Below are 22,489 nucleotides of genomic sequence, written 5' to 3'. Positions count from 1 at the left end.
TAAGAGAACAGAATACCAATGTCCCCTGAACTGTACACATTTTATCTATTCAAGGTACAAGGGCAATCATAGATTAACAATAATGGTTAAGTATTAGCACAATTTTACATAACTTTCTGGCATCAGGAAAAAGAATTGATTAAAATCATAAAAAAAATGTTTATTACCCAAATATTTTATAACAATAATCATTATAACAACATGTATAATATAATATAAAATATAGAAACAATATCACAGATTCATAATCACATTAATGCAACACAACAATTCTTACACTTCCTGATACATGTAGTGGCAAATATAACTTTAAATTAAATTTTCAATACATGTTGAATTTTTTTTTGTAAATTTTCTTTGCAAAGTCATATTTTTGCAGAAAGCAATCATACATGTATGTTTCAATTAAGGTGGTACCCAACACCTTCACTAAAATAAATTTGGCTCGTTTAATTTTCATAAAATTTTGACAAAGTATTTACTTTGACCCTCTAACAAAAATATAAAAATTTTAAAAAATTTGAACCAACCATTTTATCAGAAAATTACACTGGTTATATAGCAGTTTGACAAACCCTTATTTTGATCATTGAGAAGCTTAATATTCCCTAAACAACACAACGTAATTAAAACGTTTAGCTGATTTTACAGAGTTATCTCCCTGTTGTGTTAGGTACCACCTTAATTTAGGTGTCAATTAGAATTTAATTTCAATATTCCTTGCAACAATTTAGTTTCTTTAAACAATATACACAACAAGTGATTAATCTGACTGTGCTTACAAATGTATGTCAGATTACATAATTATTTTTTATTTTATGATATAAAATAAAAGCTTTATTTGTAAACTGTAGTAACAGTACATCTTTTACATCATTATAAAATGAAAATATTCACTTGGTGGCCAAATTTAGCATACATGCAATCATTTAAAAAAACCAAATCAAAACTCCTTTACCATGTTAATCCAAAATTGGGTAACATAAGGCAGGGGTTTGCTGGTGCTACTTGTTGATCATTTAATCCTTTCAATACCACAGTCAATCCTCGAGGTTTAGCAATGTCAACCATGCATCTCCTTCCCTCTGGAGATATCTTATGATCATATATATCTAAATGTTTTAGTTGTGTACATTTAATCATTAAATCTATTATCGCCTTTTCAGACATGGTCCGTATCCAACTCAGATTTAACTGTCGCAGGTTTTTACTGTATCTACACAAAGCCTTTAATGTTCTGTCTGTTAAATGTTTACATGCACACAAATTAATCGATTCCAAGCTTGGCAAATTCTGAAATGATAAAGTTTAACTAAATGAAGGAACAAATACATTTACATTATTTTTCTACATATGCACAGGTGACTAAATTGAATGAGAGACGAACACCTCCACGCAGAATGCCAAACTTAGGGACTACAATCTTGAAGTGAAGTTGTACACTGTTTAGAGCTTTATATGCCAGAAGGTAGAAGACATGAATGTTTCATACCTTGTATGTAGATACCTTACATCCTTATGAAACATAGTTTCTGTTGGTCATTATTCATTGTCCTTGGTTTCATTTTCATGGTTCAGTGAATTCTTGAAATATTTTTTTTGTCATGTAAAATACTCACTTATTATGAGTAATAAAATATATATTTTTTTGTATATTGATTCCTTGCAAGGTTTAGATGTCTATTAGACAGGGTCAATCTGACTTTGACCTCATTTCATAGATCAGTGATCCAGGTTAAGTTTTCTTGGTCACATGCGTATCTCAGACTCTACAAGCAATGGGTCAACTATATTTGGTGTATGGAATGATTTTAGGGTATTCTTGGCTGACTGGCAGTTTTCATACCGTGACCTCATTTTCATTGCTCATTGGACAATGTTTAGGTTTGTTTAGTTTCTGTGGTTCTTTTATTTTTCAGATACTATAAGCAGTAGCTATACATGTAGGTCCATTATATGTTGTGTGTGGAATGACTGAAAGGTGTACATTTTGTACATGTCTGTCTGACAGGTTTCATATGTCCTTGACCTCATTTTCAAGGCCCATTGATCAAAGTTCAGTTTTCATGATTTTGTTAGTTTTAATACATTGTAATTTTAGTAATACCTTAATTGTATTTAGTGTATGAGTAATTGTAAGTTGTATAATGTCTGTCTGGCAGGACTCATCTGCCTTTACATCATTTTCATGGTTTATAGGTTGATGATATATTTTCAGAGTATTGTCAGTTAATCAGATACTATGATTAATAGGTCAACTTTATTTGTTATATGCATTGATTGTAAGATGTATATGTCTTTCTGACAGGGTTCATATATGACCCTGACCTCATTTTCATGGTTCATTGGTCGATGTTAAGATTTTGAAGTTTGATCTGTTTCGCAGGAACCATAAGCAATAGGACCACTATATATATTTGATGTATAGAATGATTGTAAGCTGTACAATGATTATGACTGTCTGGCATGGTTCATTTGACTGTGACCTAATTTTCATGGATCATTGAAAATGTTAAGTTTATGTGATACTTGTAGCAAAACCTTCATATTACAGACTTTCAAAATAAATTCAATCTTGTCCCATACACCATTTGATTCATAAAAAGTTTTTCTTTCAGATGATATGCATTGTATTTACCCTTAGAGTACCCCTTTACCCCCAATACACAAGATTTGGCAATAAATTTTCATGTGATCGTTTTTAGTCCTCCTACAAAATACAACAACTTCCGTATTAGATAATTTGCATAAAACAGTGAAAGATAAGTCTAAAGAGTCACAAATGATTAAAGTAAAATCTAGAGAGTGAATGACCTATGAACTATGAACCGACTAATCACAAGCGGTATTAAATTTAACTGCTTCAAACCGGTTGTTGTTGTATTTTGTAGGAGGACTAAAACGATAACATGAAAATTTATTGTCAAATCTTGTGTATTGGGGGTAAAGGGGTAATCTAAGGGTAAATACAATGCATATCATCTGAAAGAAAAACTTTTTATGAATCGAATGGTGTATGGGACAAGAAATTTGAGACTGAATTGACAGAGAAATAAGTGTTTTAAGCGGAGAGGTGAAAAAAGTAGTTGGGTACCTTCTCGTAAATGTACGTTGATAGTGGGTCTTCCAATGGATAGAAACAAGTGCCTGTGGTTCATATTCACCATATTGATTTTTTTTTTTAAACTTTCTCACAGCTAATATGAACTTAACTTTGGCGATTGCTGATGGTGCATTCATAAATTCATTTTTCGTTCCTTTCTGTATATTCTATGACATATCAGTTTCATCAATTCAAATTGTCAGCAAACATCTTATTTTACTTTGATTACTGAACAACAGCAATAGTGCTGTTTTGCTTGTTTGTTACAAGACCGTTTTAGTATTATTATTTTTTTAACAAAATCCTTTAGTGAGAATTTTACTAACCTTAAGTAATTGTTCCATTAAATTGTCTGTTGACACATATCCACAGTCTTTCAAACTAATGACCTTCAGATTAGGACATGACCTCCATATTAATTTGATAGTGCCCTCTGTTACATACACACCATCAAGGTCAAGGTGTTCCAAGATAGGAACAAGTAACTGTCGTAATGTTGAGTTGTTCAATTTCTTTTGTCTTTTGAGTCGATGAATCATCTTACTGTTAAAGTTTAAAGAAATCAAATAAAAGCCAAGAAACAATAAAGGGTATATATCCATTACACAAAATCAGTACATGCACAGCAAAACACACAAAAAGCAAAGGAACAGCATTTATTACTGTTTTTCGTCTCAAAGTGACAGTAAGTCTTTTTAATACAAATTTAGAGCGAAATGCATTTTTTAATGTTAAAAATTCTGACATACGTCTCCCTTCATTTGTAATTTAAATCAAACTGCTATGAAAAAGTCTATATCTAAAAGTCACAGTAAGGCCTTCAACATGGAGCAAAACAAATCCCTTCACCTGACTACAAGTTTAATACTGTCTCTATATCTAGCAGTAGATCATATACTCACTTTATCAAATACTCATCAGGAAAGTCTTCAAGATCATACATATTTATATTAGAAGTTATATGGTCTAAACAATTAGCCAGTAGTGTTGGTACATTAGAACCTTCATGGTATGTGCTCTACAAATATATAAAATAAATCAACCAATAACAAAGAAACTATTAACTTTATCAACAAATGTACATGTATATATGCTTTTCAAAATCTTTAACAATTTACTATTGTTTTGCCTGATATATGTACCTACAATGGAATGTATATTATTTTGTAGTTTTTAATAATCTTAAATAGTTCCATATAATATGTAGTATACAGTAAATCACTCTTGACAATATACTTACAATGTGATTCTGATGATTTTATTGTTTCCCTTTCAATTACATGTTCATCTCTGTATACATATTAAACATTGTTAAATATAGTGTCTTAGAGTTGGATTTATTGATTTCTATTGCATGATTAGAGGGAAGCAGGACAAATCACCCCACTGGCAAAACGCCCCACACCAAATCGCCCCACTTTTTCACCTACTCACCCCACTATTAAAAAAATCACCCCAAACGGGTTTACCAACTCGCCCCACTTTTTAAAAAATAGCCTCACTTGTGAAAAGGGTTAAATCCCGTGAATTTTTCCCCAGTCAACTCGCCCCACTTATTGAAAAAAGGTAAAATCTACTTCAATATATAATTTTCAGGACTCCCAACTAGCCCCACTCAGAGACATATATGTCTCTGCCCCACTTAAATGAAAACTGATTTTCACAGAATACCAATTTGATGTTATAGCACTTCACCAAGGTTTTCATAGGTATTGAAGTGGGGCAGGGACATAGATATACAACGGGATTGCATTTTTTTTCATAAGTGGGGCGAGTTGACACTAATAAATTCATTGTGGTTTATCTATTTGTCCCAAGTGGGGCTAGTTGGCAAACCTTATTTCAGCGGGATTTTACCCTTATTCATAAGTGGGGCGAGTTAGTAAACAAGAGTGGGGTGATTTTTTATAAAGTGGGGCGAGTTTGTGAAAAAGTGGGGCGATTAGGAGTGGGGCGATTTGCCAGTGAGGCGATTTGCCAGTGAGGCGATTTGTCTTGGATTCGATTAGAGCATAATTAGATTTATAACAAAAATAAATAAAAAACATTTTTTTTAAATGTACATCTTTACCATGTTTACTGGAAAAATGAAACATTCTTCATTCCATGTCCATCTCGATCTAGCTCCCTAACCCTTGAATCCATCACTGTGCATATATCAGCAGTTTCAAACACATTTTTTATTTTCAAAATCCAATACCAATATGTCTCCTTTTAAACTGATTATATGTATGACCAAATAATATATACAGACAGAATTTTATAACTTAATAATGTACATTTTACCTAAATACATACCAGTTCAAAATTACGACAGAAGCATGCTCTAATTAAAGTTTTGCTGTTTTCTGTTTTTGATTCAAATCTTTTGGCACCTCTATGAGATAGGGATGTTTCTACCTTTTGCAAAACATCTTCTAGAGAGTGATGTTTCATCATGTCTAATTCCATCATCTGAGACACATCAACAAAACCTGAAATTTAATACATAGATTTTGAATACATTATACAAATCCCTCTATAGCATGTTCAGATTTTACAGGCATGACAGGAATAAATGTAAAAACATGTACATTTTGTAATTAAATAAAGGGCTACATTTGTACATGTACATTGTACAACAATGTATACATACATGTTCATATTGCATTGAAGTTCAAGTATTATATTCATTTGTAATTTAGCATGTCATCAACGAAAGTTACATAGTCAGGGGTACTACTAGTACAAGTAATCTTTATTTACTTGAAGAAGTAATACAATATACTTATACATGTTATATAAGTTAATTATAATGTTTTAATAATCTCCCCTTAAATTTTGTTATATACATATGTACATGTATATGTACACACTATAGCTAAGTACACTTTTTTTTTTACAATCCCACAAAAAAAATTCTCAAGTTTTGAAATGTAAAATCATTTCTTCATTTTCTTCCTGTAGTCTACTCAAAATTTTGAATAATGGACAAACTAAGTTATAAAAGAATTAATTACAAACCTCCTTCAAAAATTTCCAATCCTTCTTTCATGGCTCCATATCTTAAGATATAACAAAGTCTTTTAGAAAGACGACATTCTTTTTCATCATTGGTTTTGGAATTAGTGGAGTGTTCTTGTATGTCATTTACATCAACTGAACTCAACATATTATATTATAGATCTCTGTGTACCGCTTAAAAAATCTTTTGATAAAAATATCAAGTCTGCTTCTATCAGTCGATTAATTTTACATATATTATATATATATATATATGATTTTAAATTATGGATAATGCTACATGCATTTGTTCACAGTGTAGCACTTGGATATTACGTTGTGGTGAAATAACCCTGAAACATATACATGTAATAATTCACAGAACGTGCATTAAACTTTGGAATATCACGTAGTTATGAAATATCCGGCGAGACTCTATATAGATGACGCAAGTTATTGAAAAACATATGTGAATGGAATAAAGTGAGACAGTCACAGCAGTTTGAATTGTATTTCGTTCCTTTGCAATTTTTAAATGCATGTTGTTATTCCCTAATTTACTACACGTACCTGCAGAAAGCTGCATAATTTGTTATTGTTTACAATAAAAAAAAAAACGGAAGTAAAAGACAAATTCTAATCCGACACCGTTATCGGTACGCTTCATGATATATATGTATGCCTGTATCTTCCTCCTTTATCCAGAGCACCAACAAAATGTCTCACAGGACATTTTTTCATTGTCATATAGTGGCGGATCCAGAAATTTTCATAAGTGGGGGCCCACTGACTGACCTAAGAGGGGGCCCGCTCCAGTCACGCTTCAGTGATTCCCTATATAAGCAACCAATTTTTTCCCCTCCCCCCCCTAAATCTGCCTCTGATATACATATTATCTTTTCAAAATTTGTCCACATTTATGAAAAAATGTCTAGAAAAAGGACAAAATTTCATGATTAAACGGAAGCTATCCAAAGTTACATTTGGTATCAATTAAAATACTATTTCACAGATTGTGTACATCATAAAATATTGTACTAAAAAAGGCCTGGGGGGGTTAAAAGTAAATCGTTTGGACAATGATACGATTAAAGTGTTTCATTTTTGTTCTATTCTATTGATAAGATAACAAACATGTATTGCCAGTACTTTACTCTAATAATTTTACAGATGATAGTTTTAACGAAATTAGATAAAAGCAGTTGTATATATAAATCAAAAGTTTTAAATTTAAAAGGAGCTTTATTAATATGTACGACCAAACCTTAGCTTTTTATTTCACGGAATAGAAGTTCCTTCATAATATAAGTTCCAAAAGAAATAAATATTCTGGAATAATATTTCCACAGGAATAAATATTACAGTATATGTTCCTAACGGAATAAATGGTCTAGAATATTTGTTCCAACAGGAATAGGTATGTATGACATTGTTTATAACAAAGTTTCCAGTGGAACTTCTGTCAGGTGGAACAAATATACGTTGACATTTAGACCAGACTGGGGGGTCTTTGATTTTCCATGCAATTTTCATTCTATTATATAACGTTTTTAAATAATAATCCTCTCAATACTTCAACCCCCTCCTTATTCACTATTCTCTATTTTCTATTTTAAATTCAATATCTATTTGATTTCCATTTCATGCAATGGCATGCGTGCACCAGTATGCACATATATTGATATATACCTTTGTTGAAAGTATGGATAATATGTTTATAGTCCAAGTGACAATGACCACAGGCAATGAAACAATAAGTTGTCATGTCCTCGTACACTATTTATTCTTTTTCAGATTTATTATAAATCTGTTAGACATGCCACGTGCAAGTAAGTAAAATATCAAATGACCTTTAGCTTCAATTAAAACTGAGCAAGTGATTTAGAGAATGTTTAAGCATGTTTAGTGTACTTTTGATTACACGCACCTTGTACCTACACAATGTATTCAGTGTCATCGTTACAAATTTTATAATATGATGACCGGTTCATGTTCAGGTAAGGTAAAGAAATATATATCTAGAGAGAGTCGATGATGATTGTACCATTTAGTGTTGTATTTTCGGTTTGTTTTCATATATATTTACAAAACATCGTTACTTTATGCAAATTCACTGCATGCTATAATTTCTATGATGCTATCCCATCTGGGTCGAAAATTAAATAACCTCGGTAGGAATGGGGACGTTTAATGCTAAGCCTATCTTATCCAACATTTTCGCTTTTCACGACTTAATCCTCGTCGACCTACTGTATTTCAGTTTTGCGTGTTCGATGTATTTTTTTTTCAATTCTTAGCGTTTCTTTGTGGTGAATTGGGATTTTTTGTATGTGGCAATGGTTGACTCACTGGAATGAGATAATTAAATAATACTTTTATCGGCAGTAAACTAGTAACATTTATCTTTTTTTTTTTAAGTATTTATTGCAGTACTGTTATGAAAACTTATGGTCCTACGCGTGGTCGATAATTATACTTGGTAATGCACAAGGACATGCATGTTTTCATGCAAGGACTTCCAAGACTGTTAAATACATTTACTTCATTTGATTTGTTCTGATTGGTATTTTAGTGTGTGTATAATAAGCTGTACATAATTATTGAATTTTGCATCACTGTCGCATGTTATGCGGCGGAGGATTAACCGATCGCAAAATTGTGTAGATCCGCCACATTCTATATGTGTGTTTACGGAATTTTAATTCGGTGATTGTCGTTCGTTTGTGTCTATCATATTTGTTTTTCGGTAATTGTTTAGTTATGTAGGATAATGTTGGTCTACTCGTTTGGATTGGTTCTCATATTTGCATGTCGGATCCTTTTATAGCTGAATATAGTTACGATATGGATTTTGTTGATCGTTCAATTCCCAGCCGTACGTTGACATATATAATGGTTTACATCCAAATTATTTGATATTTGTCTCAGTGGCAATCATACCACATCTTCTTAACTTCTTTTTATCTTAACTCTGAAACATATATAAATGAACCAAAATTAAAAGTAAATCCATGACTTACAAAGACCAGATGTTCCTGACTTTGGAGCGGGTATAAACATGTTTTGTGAGGTATCAACCATCTCCCTACATACCTCTAGCTACGGGGGCCGAATGGGACTCTTGTGGTTTTGTACTCGAAATTCAATTTTGTACGGACAAAAGAGAATTTTGTTCAACAAAAATGAGTTCAGTTTAACAAAATTTGTAGCATACTACAAATTGAAATTTTGTCATTCAAAATTATCTTTCAGTGGAAAAAAGTTTGTTTTGTCATGACAAAATTCATTTTTGTAACACAGACTTTACTTTTGTTACCTAATTTGAAAATTGGGCGACAAAAGTCAATTTTGTATGCAAATTAGTTTAGTTTGGATTCTGTTAACTAATTTGCATACGAAACTGAGATTTTGTCACAAAATTCAATTTTGTGTCTATTTTTGTGTAGACAAAATTGAGTTTTGTTAAACAGAAGTGAAAATTTAACACAAAAGTCAATTTTGTGTCACAAAAGTCAATTTTGTCTACACAAAAATAAACACAAAATTGTATTTTGTAATGACAAATTCATTTTTGTAGACAAAATTCATTTCTGTCATGACAAAATTCAATTTTGTGTTTATTTTTGTGTTGACAAAATTTACTTTTGTTAAACAGAAGTGAAAATTATCACAAAATTGAATTTTGTGTCACAAAATTAACTTTTGTTGCAAAAGTCAATTTTGTATGCAAATAACTTTATATTTGCATACCTATTTGACAAAATTAAAATGAATTTTGTCTACAAAAATGAATTTTGTAATCACAAAATTGAAGTTCTCATAAAACAAGTCTGTATCACATAGTTTTGTAAGACAAAAGTGATTTTGTTATGACAGAATTGAATTTTGTACAAAACCATAAGAGTTCCATTCGGCGCCCCGTACTAGCCAATATAGAAAAGAAAAAAAAACACATGGCAATGCGCACAGTTAAAATTACAAGTTCGAACGGTTAGAATGGGTAACAGAAGAAACGAAGCAAAAGACAATGATATTATTTTTAACAGTTTTGTTTTATCTCATTATCTAATGTTGATTTACCTACATGCTCTAATTACAACGCAAAGCAACCCTTTATCCGATAAGTTCACAGAAAAATTATCATATATCATCAGTCATACCTCCCTGATTTACTTATATAAATCTTTACATTCATGGATCAAAATTGTATAATGCGCAAGAAATACATTGTAAAAAAAAAAAAAAAAAAAGAGAGAGAGATGTTTCAAAATCTTGACAGAGTTGAGGCTTGTTTGACCATATAATTCTTGAAATGACAAATGCTGTTGAACGAAAATATATTTAAATCATTTGACCATGTGTTTTGGTTTTATTTCAGAATGGCAGCCATAAAACAGATATGTATAACAATAGGTGTATTATTTCTCTTTTGCATTATTTACATGATCATCACTAGTCCTGGATCAATACCTGATGACACAAAATTTGAAACGGTAACTTTATCTGATACAATAGGGATGATGATCAAAGATTCAAAATCTAACACTCAACACAACTTAAACGTGAGAAAGACTGAAAGGCGTAATATTTGTGTTTGGAGTCACGACCTGTTAGGAGTTTGGCATCCAAGAATGGATATTTGTAAAAGTGTTCATAAGGATACGGTAACTACATTGGTGACACCGTTTGGTAATCTTCCAATTCACGTACACGACCCACAGAAGGATATATGGGTTTCTAGAAGAATTATAAATACTGGAAGTTTTGATAAAGACAAAATTTTAACTATCTCAAAGTTTATGGAATCAGACCCAAATTTAAACTTCATAGATATTGGCGCAAATTTGGGAACATACTCGCTATCATTTGCTAAACTGGGAAGAAAGGTTATTGCTATTGACGCTTTAAATCTAAATGTACAAAAATTATGTGCCTCTGTGAACCAATCACACTTCGAAGATGTTTATCTTATTATGAATGCAGTTTCGTCAAGACACGAAACTGTTAGTCTAGGAGCAGACGATAAAAACTTTGGTGGAACTTTCATTGACCAAAACGCAGACTATATAAAATCAGTGAAAGGTAAAACTGTTTCTGGAAGACACTATAGTAATATTTCTACAATAGTATTAGACGATCTCTTGACTCTTCCGTTTATTAATTTATTTCCAAAAGTATTCATTAAAATGGACATTGAGGGATTTGAGCATAAGGCTTTAGAAAGAGCATATCAGTTTTTTGATAAAATATTTGTGCAAGGTATACAGATAGAATGGATATTTCATCGAAACAAATCTTCGGGACAAATCATTGTAAATTTTCTAGAACAACATGCATTTATTCCTTACAATCCAAAGGACTTGCGACAACTTCGGAAGTCAAGTATGGGCAACTGGCCTACACAAGATGTAATTTGGCTACGTAAATAATGTTGAAAATCGAAGAAAATTGTTTATATTGTCTCAAGCTTGTTAAATTATAATAAAGAATGTTTAAATTGTTTTTATGATAAAGTTGTTCGACTTCTCCACACTTCATACTAAATTCTTCATTCGATAATGCCATAAAACATGTTTAATCTGATGTTCAGTAGTTGTCGTTTGATGATGTGGTTCATAAGTGTTTTTTGTTTCTCGTTTTTTTTTTCATATATAAATTAGACCGGTTGTTTTCCCGTTTGAATGGTTTTGGGACCCTTTATAGCTTGTTGTTCGGTGTGAGACAAGCCTCCGTGTTGAAGACCGTATTGACCTATAATGGTTTACATTTACACATTGTGACTTAGATTGAGAGTTGTTTATTTTCAACAATGACTGTAGGGATCGAATGTATATCCAAATACATAACAAAGAAATAAAAAGCAGGTTTAAGTGTCGAATTAAGCATTAATAAAGAAATTATAATTTCGACAGAACGGAATGTCTTTTTTATGACACGGGAAATAAAACTGGTTAGAAATAAATATATACCACAATATTATACTGCAAATCCAACGGACTACAAATTAACAAAGGTTTTAATATTTTGTCATGTAGTTCTTTACAAAAAACTAAAAATATTTTAAAAAATACTTACACGATACTTATGATTTATGTTTGAATGTTATGGTCATTTATAAATCGACATTTTGCTGTATTTTGCCATGCATGCATTATTATGTTAAGTGTAAAGGTTTAAGTATAACAAATATGTTTAATGTGTAAATGATGCCCTCTTGTACACCTATGTATCTGAGGTTTAATAATAAAGTATTGTCTATTGTCTATTGCAAGTGAACAATTAATCATTGACGTTTCTTTGCTTATTTGACAAAATTGAACCATAATGGCTGCTATTGTGAATTATTATCTCACCATTTCACTTTCATTAATGATTGAAAAAAAAAATCATATTTTACTATTTTATATATCTCGTAGCTAGTGCTTTGTTCAAGACAAAACTTTTATCATGACATAAAAAATTGTTTTACTGGGGTTGATCTCAGGTGCTCTGTACGGGTAAGCAGCATATCCTGCTCCACATGAAAACGACCACCAGGGAAATAGCACAAAAGTGCCGAAAGTTGCGTTCAATCAATCAATCAATCAATCAATCAAACAATCGATCCGATTCAACATAAATATCAATCAATTTGAGACAAATTTTTGCAGTCTTCGCCTATCCCAGGATCCTCATATTCCGTTGTCTTATGTCTAATATAATTGATATTAAATATTTGCTGAATTTAGGTGTGCTACAGTCTAAGAGATAATCATCAATTTGGATATAAAATTTCAACATGAATTGAATGCTACGACAATATTTAATATAATAAATGTTACAAAAAGAACATCAGCAGTTGTCCGTTACGGGAAGGAATCTACTTCTAATATCCTACAATATAAAATAGTAAATTGAAAAAATAGTTTGTGCTGTAAATTGAAAAGTGGTGTTAAATTCGTTAAATTATGAATTCTAGCTATTCTTAAATCAGTATTTTTTCTTTGTTAACTTGTCGTCTTTATATCTTTTGCCATGGTGTTGTCAGTTTATTTTCTATCTATGAGTTTGACTGTTCCTCTGGTATCTTTCGTCCCTCTGTTATCGGTATTGTTTTCATTTCTATGTATGTTGCATTCGATTGGTCGTTTGTTTTTGTTGCACTTCTGTGTTCTGTTGTTTGGTTGTTTTCCTCTTTATAGTTTATGCGTTTCCCTCGGTTTTAGTTTGTAGCCCGGATTTGTTTTTTTCTTAATTGATTTATGATTTATAAACAGCGGTATATTACTGTTGCCTTTATTTGTATTGTAGGTTATTATCTCATTAGGGACCGTTCAATATTTATCAGATGGATGGGCCGGTGCAAAATAGGGCGGGGCAAGCACTTTTTTTGCGGAAATATTTGGATGGACAAGAACTTTTTTAAAAATATTTAGTGGATGGGCCAGAACATATTTTATAGGAAAAATTTTGCTATCAATTTTATTGGTGTGTAGGATATTTCTTTTGTGGGCACTCAAAACATGTCTCAACAAACTGGTAGCTTGGCTCATTTCTGTCAATTTTAAGGATTTAATTAAGGAATAAAAAGCTAGAATTTTCTGTTCAGACTATCTTTTAGATTATTTTGACCTTATAGAATACCAAATTGTTTAATAGTTTGGTGTATTGCTGTAAAATTTATGGATTTAATTAATAGGTAAGAAAAAAAAGCTAAAATTTTTAGATAAGGCTAAATTCAGATAGTAAACTTTAAATTTTTTTCTAACTTTTTCAAATCAACTTGGATTTTCCTAAAACTCTACAGCTATCTCATTTATATATTGATCTTATAGAAAGCCAGGTTGTTTGGTAGTTAGGTGTATTGCTGTTAAATTTATATAGATTTAATTAATAGGTAAGAAAAAAAAAAACCTGAAATTTTAAGTTTAGGCTGAATCTAGATAGTCATCTTTAATTTTTTTTTATAACTTTTTTAAATCAACATGGATTTTCATAAAACTCTACAGCTATTTCATTTATATATTGATCTTACAGAATGCCAGGTTGATTGGTAGATTAGTGTATTGCTGTCATTCATATGGATTTAACAAAAAGGTTAAAAAAAAAAGCTCAAATTTTCAGTTTAGGCTTAATCCAGATAGTCATCTTTAAATTCTTTTATAACTTTTTCAAATCAACATGGATTTTCATAAAACTTTACAGCTATTTCATTTATATATTGATTTTATAGAATGCACAGTTGTTTGGTAGTTTGGTGTGTTGCTGTCATTCTTATGGATTTAATAAAAAAAGGTTTAAGAAAAAGCTTAAATTTTCAGTTTTTGGTTATTTCAAGATAGTCATCTTTAATTTTTTTCATAACTTTTTCAAATCAACTTGCATTTTCATAAAACTCTACTGCTATATCATTTGTATATTGATCTTACTGAATGCCAGGCTGTTTGTTTAGTACTTTGTTTTTTTGCTGTCATTGAAAGGATTTAGTTAATAGGTTGAAAAAAAGCTACAATTTTAAGTTTCGACTAAGTTCAGATGGTCACCTTTCATTTTTTTTATAACTTTTTCAAATCAACTTAGATTTTCATATAACTGTACAGCTATCTCATTTATATATTGATCTAAAAGAATGCCAGAATGTTTTATAGTTTGGTGTTAAGCTGTCAAACTTAGGGAATTAATTAATAGGCTAAAAAGGCTGCATCAAAGTCAAAAACATGTCTGCGTATATTTGCTTAAAAAGACCATATTAAATTTCTTTTTTGAAAAGTAGAATAGATAAAGGGACATTGATATTTGAACTATAAACATGTTCTGTTATTAGGACAATAATTAGTAATTCAGTATATGATAATATGTTTACTAGTCCAAGAGTTATTGTCCCTTAATTTGAATTATTTCCTTTATTTTAAATCAATATTGTATTTGAGGCTGCACATATAAAATCAAATCTGTACATGTACATTCATACTGGTTTTGAAATCAATAAAATGTATGGTTCTGATACACACATAGATATATACATATAGAATTAACTAGCACATTTTAAATTTTGTATAAAGTCTATTCTTTGATTTTAAGACATAACAATTTAAAACTTTAAAATAGAAAAAGAACCTAAATCATTTTTGATTGTCTTAGAGTTTTAGAGGGGCAAGGACTTTTTTTACAGATTTTTTTAGATGGGCAAGGATTTTTTTTCAGAATTTAAAAGGATGGGCGATAACTTTTTTAATAAAACAATATTAAGAATGCACCGGCCCATCCATCTGATAAATATTGAACGGTCCCTTAACCTTTATGTATATGTCCTTTTATTCGTATAAGACATATAACATGTAACGATGTTTTACAGTTCATTATGAACTCTAGCACATTTCTGAGTGGGTGACAATTTTTTTTAAATGTTACCCTCTCGTCCAGACCAATCAAAAATCGATAATCTAAAGGGCAATGAATTGAATTTACATCAAGTTATTAAAACAAGGCGTAAGTTCTACGTTTTGGCTCATATTTTATTATTTGACCGTCAAAATAAAAAAAAAAATTATTACATTGGTTGCAATGAATTACATTGTTTCCCAGTTAAATAAAAACCGATAATTTTACATATGAAATAAACGTGGTTATTTAACTCTCTGACGTCATAAAACATTAGGCGTTGTCAAGACGTCGATAACGGCGGATCAAAACAAATTGCGAATGCGTAGAAAAAAGATATAGTTCCTTACATGTTTTACATTAATTTAAATTTCTTTAAAAAGTCGTTTGCCAATGTAATCAAAAGAATAACTAATTAAAGAATTCAAATATCGAAAAATATTCAACTCGTGACCGAACAACACTGATAATTAACTCATGCCACTCGTTGAATATTTTTCTCTATTTGAATTCTTTGATTAGTTATTCTAAAAATAACATCATGCTTAACTTTTGTTGTTTTTTTCTAATACCTGTAACGTTTACGTTGTTATATACGTGACGTCATAGAAAATAAAATTAATATGTAAAAGACCATTATGATTGGACATTAAGTATAATAAATTAAATAACACATAGCTGAGAGGGTGATAGAGCAGATTGGTACCCCTTTGGAAAAGTATTGTCAATCTTGACTTCGCCGCGGTTGACAATGTTTTCTCGGGGTACCAATCTACTCTATCACCCTCTGAGCTATATGTTCTTTATATAATATCTATTCAAAGACAACACATTGTTGATTACAATGATTTTTAGAAAGCGCGTTATCCTTGATGATTCACAGAAGCAATAAAAGAAAGGTAAGATAACACTATGTCCTTATCTTTGTTAATGTCAAAAAGACAAACCAAAGCGGTACAGGCGTATTGAAAATAAGTAAGTGTATGATTAGATAATAATATTCCAACACAATTATTGCCATATCTTTACAACTTTCCCCTCCATAACCACAATAACGGATATTTTCTTTTACAAATTGCTAATTTCTTTTAAACATTTTGCTTAATAAAACATTTGTTTTAAAGGAATTTATAGGAAACATGTAATATATGGTCCTTACATCTGTTCAAATCACACATAATCTTTTTGACTTATCCAGTATTTTTAACTGATATACAACCAGGAAATTATCATAACAAAATATTATATACTAGTAGAACATTATCTTACCTTTCTTAGAACCACCATAGCCACCGTATCCGTATCCACCTCTGTTTCCACCATATCCACCGTATCCGTATCCACCACCATTTCCACCATATCCATCGTACCCGTATCCACCGTATCCGTATCCACCACTATAACCGCCATACCATGGTCCTCCTCCTCTAACAACATATACGTGTCCGGCTCCTACGTATGATCCACCACCTCCTAGTCCCCATCCACCCCCATTTCCCCATCCACCGCCATTTCCCCATCCACCGCCATTTCCCCATCCAACTCCATAGTTTCCTCCTCCATACCAATGGGCACTGACTGCGCTACAGAGGGCAAGCACTAGACAAATTGTAATCTTCATTCTGAAAAGAAGAAAATTGTTTTTATCATCCATATTATTTCTGACAAGACCTTTTGCACATGTATTCCCCGGATAATAAGATGACGTTTTTATGGAATCTACTTGTATTTAGATAGCGATCGTTTCACGGTACATAATTTATTAGTAGTAGTTCAGCAATAACTATCATAGACATAGATATGCATTTGGCAAATTCTTTCGGAATCCTTTTTTTCATTTCCTGTTTTATTTAGCCTTTTAACTCATTTGATACAAGTATAGGTGATGAGTCCACGCATTCAAAAAGGAACAAACTATACTATTTTTTCATGTACAAACATGCAATCTTATATTTTTTGTAATAAAATTAGCTGTTTCAGCAATATCATAAATACACTACAGCATTTATTTTACATGGTACAAGGCTTTTTATAATGTTTTTATAATACATCCGATTTTTTTTTGTTTAAAAACGCCCATTTGCCATGCTTAAATGTTATCGGGCTTCTTGCTATTAATATTAGTTATATGTTTAACATTTCCACGATATGGAATAACTTAGTTATAATTTATAACTAAATATTTATAAACAGATTTCAAATGATGTTATTTTGTGTAAACTTTGCAAATTGCAGCCCTAAAGCAAACACATAAACAAATGACACAATTAAAAAAAACCAACACCGAGCCTTATGAATACGTTGTTTTCCTTTGATAGTTTAAAAAAAGTTTTTTGGGCTATGTGTTTTTCTCATTTTTAGTTTGTTACCCGGATTTGTGTAATAGACTTATGACTACTGAACATCGGTATACTATTGGTGACGTTATATACCGTTTTGAAACCTGTTTTATTAAAATAATTGGATGTATTCTGCCGACAAATAATCTGTTAACATCTTTTAAACTAAATTCGCTGTCTATATGGCTTGTTCTTTCTATAGATATCCAATTTTTAAATGAAATGTTCTAAGATACTTATACTCATTGACAATTTCGATATCATTTCTAGTTTAAACGTTAAATTAAGAGTGCGATATATCATATTACTTGAAAATAGAACGTATTTCATTTGACCTATTTTATAGAACTCATCAAGGCCGGTCATACAAATGCGCATCACTGAGGAACACTCAAGTTTCATCTACCTGAAGAAGTTTAAAAAATATCTTAAAACATTGTAAAAATACATTTATATCCAGCAGCATCTCAGCTTGTGGTCTAATTGATAAAACAGTAGTTTACCGATGTTCATATATAAATAAATAGATTATGAAGACAAATGAAGGTAAAAAGCTAAAAATGTTTGGAATCACATGGATCTAAAAGGATTAAACCCGGGTGGTCGTTATGTTGAAATTATCCTAATAGACATGCAACACCTGCTCTGTTAATCCGCACTTAGTCAAAATGTTTTGATCGGAAATATAAAAAAAATTTGGTGAAATTACAGACCAGAGGACAACATATATTTATATAATACCAAAATCTAAGCCTGTGGACACGTGTCCTAGTAGAAAGAAGCATAGAAATATCTAAACCGTATTTTTAAGTATTAACAAATACTGTAATGATGAATATAAACATTTCATAATATGGAGGATTTGAATAGTACTTGTAAGTTTATGAATGATTCATCTACACAAGGATATTCATTAATAATGTTTTCTGGTTATTTTATAAAAAATAAAATTTCTGATCTTAGTCTAGTGGAAACAACGAAAACATAAAACTAATTCCATGTAGTTAAAGAAACATCATTATATTTTGTCCTTTAAGGGATAAAGAAATACCCGAGTTTAAGTAATATAAAAATAACAAATTTTATGCAGTAATGCAGAAATTTGCTTATATTTCTTCTTACAAAAACTACATTGCCGACAGTTAAAAAAATGTATAAACTTACTTGATTCTGATTAGTTCTGCTTCGATACGATGACAGTGTGGTGCTGAATAGTTGATTCTGAACGCCTTATATACATTGTTCACTTGGTAAAAAAATCAAGATGTATGGGACATGTTGCAATAAACAAAGGAAAATAAATTATGGATGTTTTAAACCACAAACTTATAAATGAGACTTTTGTTTTTGTCAATTAACAATGGATCAAAATTGAAAAGGACATGGTTTTTTTAAAAAGAAAAACAGTAAACCTAAAGATAAATGTTTGGAAGTCAAAGACTGACGGAGAATGGAATTTTATGGTAAACAATTCGACTAAAAACAAACATTCTACTATAATAATGCATCATTATAAGCAATTAGTAGTCCTTTTTGTAACATCAAAGAATTAAAAACGGCATCAGAAAAATAAATCAAATGAATCAACTGAATATAAAACAGGAGTGACTTAACATGATTTATTCATTTTAACTAGCTCTTATTCAATTTTTAGTATTCTTGTACCCTGTATCTTTTTTCTTTACTTAGCAGTAAATAAATGCTTTGTATTAGTCAAACGAGTAAAGCCATTACAATTCAACTTTTAAAATTGTCTTGATTTGTTGTTAAACCATTGTCCGAGGTTAAGGGGATAGTTGAGCACTCACATACATGTTTAACCTCCACATTCTGTGTTTGCATGCATTGAATTAGGAGCCTTCAATTCAAGGGTTATCGATGGTACATGGTTGTCATATTGTTTTTCGAGGTGAGGTCTCTGTATTTTAGTGGTTTATATTAGTTATAGTCTGTAATATCTAAGTATAGTTTCCAAAATAGTATCGTTATAAATTAGTTTTTTTCTTCGTTTTTAATTTTCACGGTTTTCATGTCCGTACATTTTAAAGCTGACTGTACATTAAGAGTTTTAATATTTTTTTTCTTTGATTTTCTTACACCCCTCGTTAGTGTGACTTAATGGATATTGTGTCTGTTCGCCAATTACCTTTTTTTTAACATTGTGTTCATTCATTGGTTATGTCGTTTTTTGTTATATAGCTCTTTAATTGGTTTGGTTATTGTATATTCTTGGCATTAAAAATATTTGACTTTGAGAGTTCCTGGTAAAGGTGAATTCAGAGAAGCGCGTTGAGCGGATGATACTATGCATATGTTGTTTAACTTTTTAAATATTATATTGTTGAAAAGATATTTGTATTGATAAGAGTAGAATTTGTTTCAATAGACGCTTCAATGTCAACATACAATCGTCTAGATCAGCCATGCTTTGGGTAACCATTTATCACGCTCTCATAACCTCTATTTTGAATAAATTGTGATTACAGAGAAAAAAAATAATTGCACTGAACAATTTAAAAAAGACCTAACAACATAAAAAAATAACTGACGGAATTCCTGGCCGAGAACTAGCACATTTAGATATACATTCAGGGAGAATGAAAAGAAGATTGCATTGTCCTCTACCTTCACGTTCCGCTATATTGATGATGTCCTGACTAAATAATTCAAAGTTTAGGACTATGTTTTTAAGGCATCTATCCCAACGAACTTGAAAAAGTTTATGATAAAACATGTACAGTAAAGTGTGCCTCATAAAAACTGACAATGATATACGGTTTTGAACAAAACTTTGAAACAGAAGAGATGATTTCAGCTTCCTAATCATGTACTTTCCATGTTTATGTAGCCACATGCCTGCATCGCCTGCATATGGAGTATATAATGCCATCTAATACGGTATCTTATAACTTTCATTTCTTACTACGATTACCTTAATATCGGGCTGTTGCTTACATGCAGGTTGATATTTAATTGGAATTAAACAAAATAAGTAGAATTCTTAATTAGACGACATATGAATAGTCAAGTTGGTATATTTGCATTGTTTCAAAACTGTAGCTCTGGGCTTTGAATTTAAATGTAGGTACATGTCTTAGTACTTTTTAATCTTTTATAAATGTGTATAGTTGATTTATAGTGTGGAGCATGCAAACATATGTGAAAGATGAAATGTACGTAATTTCATTAATAAAATTTCGTCACTATCACCCCTTTAATTATTATGTTTTTAAATCGATTCCGAATAATTTTAAGAAGTGGATTCTAAAATTGCATAAATACGTTTAAATCGGGGAAACTCGTCTTCAATTTCTGAAATTATGTAGGTATCAGTCTTTGAAAATAGTAAATGCAGAAACCCGTTTCTTATATCTTCGGAAGATATTGTCTAATATGAAATTGTAGACACTGCATGATTTGAATCTTAGTAGTTAAAGCCTCAGCTTTGTTAAAAGACGACAATGACAATAGGGGGTCGACGGTTACTTAAAAATAGGAATCGGAAAATAGGTGTAGGTGATCATACTATTGATAGGTCACACGCTGACAAAATACCATGAAATTATATTTCTAGTGTGTATCAAATCAATATTTTCAAGGAAACTGCTGGTTTAAATCAGTTTTCTGCGAGATATTCTTGGTCTGTTACTTAAATAAAAGATATTTTCATCTAAAAAGAAAGTTTTCAAGGCGATAACAATAGGGAACGATGGAGTAAAAAATAAAGAAGTCGATGTTTTTGAACTGTCGTCACTCAGTATATATACTTTATACTATGACGTTCCAGATATATAATTCCTTTTATCTATATTTTTCAATTGTAAACATAAATGAGGAGGCCTTATTGCGTATCAGTTATTTCTTGATATTATTACCTGGAGCACTACTGAAAATGTATGTGTAAAGACAAGTGAACTTTTACCATCAATTGACGTCTTTCGTTCGTCATTGTCGTCTGTTATCAAGTTTACAGATTGTGTTCGATGATCCTGTATTGCCAACAAAAGTAGAACATAGGGATATGATGCAAGTTTTGACTCAGTTTAAAATATATTACTTGGGGAAAATTGACGACGACATAAATGTTTGGAATGTTGATCTCTACCAATATCCATGTACGCCAAGACGGCCAGAGTTATTGCTGTTAAACGAAAAAATAACTATTTTGTTCATGTTTGCCTTTTATCTTGAAAACTATTATAGATAGAGAGATCCTTTAAAGTGTCAAACTTAACATCAAGTCAATGTCTACAAACATTTCAAACATGATTGAAATCGTTCGTCGGATACTTATAAGAATAATTGACCTTAAGGCCGATTTTCACACCCTTTTTGCTTTTTTGCCTTTGATCGTCAAAAAATTTAGTAGATAGATAGAAACTTAAATAAACATAAACGATTAGAAAAACATCAACAATCATGGCAAATGGAAGAAATCGTACAGACGACTTCTTATTTGAGAAGTTGTCCTTTAATTACGGTTTACGGTTTTCACTTTTGTTGCGTTTTGCCTCACATGATAAAAGTCACCTCACATGATAAAAATCATATTAAATAAATAGACACATTAAATCATAAAAATTATCAAAAAGGCAAATTCTACTAACAAGTAAAGTTTGATTATAAAGTTACGGAGGTGATTGTTCTAAATAAGGATTTATTTACCCTGTTTTGTATTTTGAGCAAAAGATAAAAAAGATTGAGA

General features: G+C 30.9%; 3 protein-coding genes across 6 annotated transcripts; 1 reads left to right on the top strand and 2 right to left on the bottom strand.

Annotated features, from left to right (window-relative positions):
• Positions 1-139: 139 nt before the first annotated feature.
• LOC139521025 (protein AMN1 homolog) lies at positions 140-6,749 on the bottom strand. 3 transcript variants are annotated; one of them, XM_071314196.1, is made up of 6 exons: positions 6,656-6,722; positions 6,107-6,147; positions 5,402-5,577; positions 4,006-4,121; positions 3,430-3,646; positions 140-1,293 (listed from the first exon to the last, which is right to left on the bottom strand). In XM_071314196.1, exons 2-6 carry the CDS (start codon positions 6,135-6,137, stop codon positions 955-957), a joined length of 879 nt encoding a protein of 292 aa, XP_071170297.1. In that variant the 5' UTR covers positions 6,138-6,147; positions 6,656-6,722; the 3' UTR covers positions 140-954. The 3 variants fall into 3 exon arrangements, with proteins under 3 accessions (XP_071170297.1, XP_071170298.1, XP_071170296.1); XM_071314197.1 differs by lacking the exon at positions 6,107-6,147 and having other exon boundaries at positions 6,656-6,749; XM_071314195.1 differs by lacking the exon at positions 6,656-6,722 and having other exon boundaries at positions 6,107-6,522.
• A 480-nt stretch (positions 6,750-7,229) lies between these two features.
• Positions 7,230-11,587, top strand: LOC139521021 (uncharacterized). 2 transcript variants are annotated; one of them, XM_071314189.1, is made up of 2 exons: positions 7,230-7,914; positions 10,464-11,587. In XM_071314189.1, exon 2 carries the CDS (start codon positions 10,465-10,467, stop codon positions 11,512-11,514), a length of 1,050 nt encoding a protein of 349 aa, XP_071170290.1. In that variant the 5' UTR covers positions 7,230-7,914; position 10,464; the 3' UTR covers positions 11,515-11,587. The 2 variants fall into 2 exon arrangements, with proteins under 2 accessions (XP_071170290.1, XP_071170289.1); XM_071314188.1 differs by lacking the exon at positions 7,230-7,914 and adding an exon at positions 7,969-8,082.
• A 1,281-nt stretch (positions 11,588-12,868) lies between these two features.
• Positions 12,869-19,055, bottom strand: LOC139521022 (heterogeneous nuclear ribonucleoprotein A3 homolog 2-like). The gene is made up of 3 exons (XM_071314190.1): positions 18,949-19,055; positions 16,715-17,067; positions 12,869-12,958 (listed from the first exon to the last, which is right to left on the bottom strand). The coding sequence occupies exons 2-3, from the start codon at positions 17,064-17,066 to the stop codon at positions 12,951-12,953; spliced, it is 360 nt and encodes a 119-aa protein (XP_071170291.1). The 5' UTR covers position 17,067; positions 18,949-19,055; the 3' UTR covers positions 12,869-12,950.
• Positions 19,056-22,489: the final 3,434 nt, after the last annotated feature.

This window comes from Mytilus edulis, chromosome 4, assembly GCF_963676685.1.
Source record: "Mytilus edulis chromosome 4, xbMytEdul2.2, whole genome shotgun sequence".
Lineage (NCBI taxonomy): Eukaryota > Metazoa > Mollusca > Bivalvia > Mytilida > Mytilidae > Mytilus > Mytilus edulis.
This window is presented reverse-complemented; position numbering and strand designations above follow the sequence as displayed.

Excerpts from the sequence above, each read along its gene's own strand:
- LOC139521025 (XM_071314195.1), bottom strand. The coding sequence starts at position 6,254 with ATGTTGAGTTCAGTTGATGTAAATGACATACAAGAACACTCCACTAAT. Across the intron at positions 4,122-5,401 it reads TCTGTCGTAATTTTGAACTG|AGCACATACCATGAAGGTTC; the intron begins GTATGTATTTAG and ends ATATATTTGTAG. Across the intron at positions 3,647-4,005 it reads CCTGATGAGTATTTGATAAA|TAAGATGATTCATCGACTCA; the intron begins GTGAGTATATGA and ends AAACTTTAACAG.
- LOC139521022 (XM_071314190.1), bottom strand. The coding sequence starts at position 17,066 with ATGAAGATTACAATTTGTCTAGTGCTTGCCCTCTGTAGCGCAGTCAGT.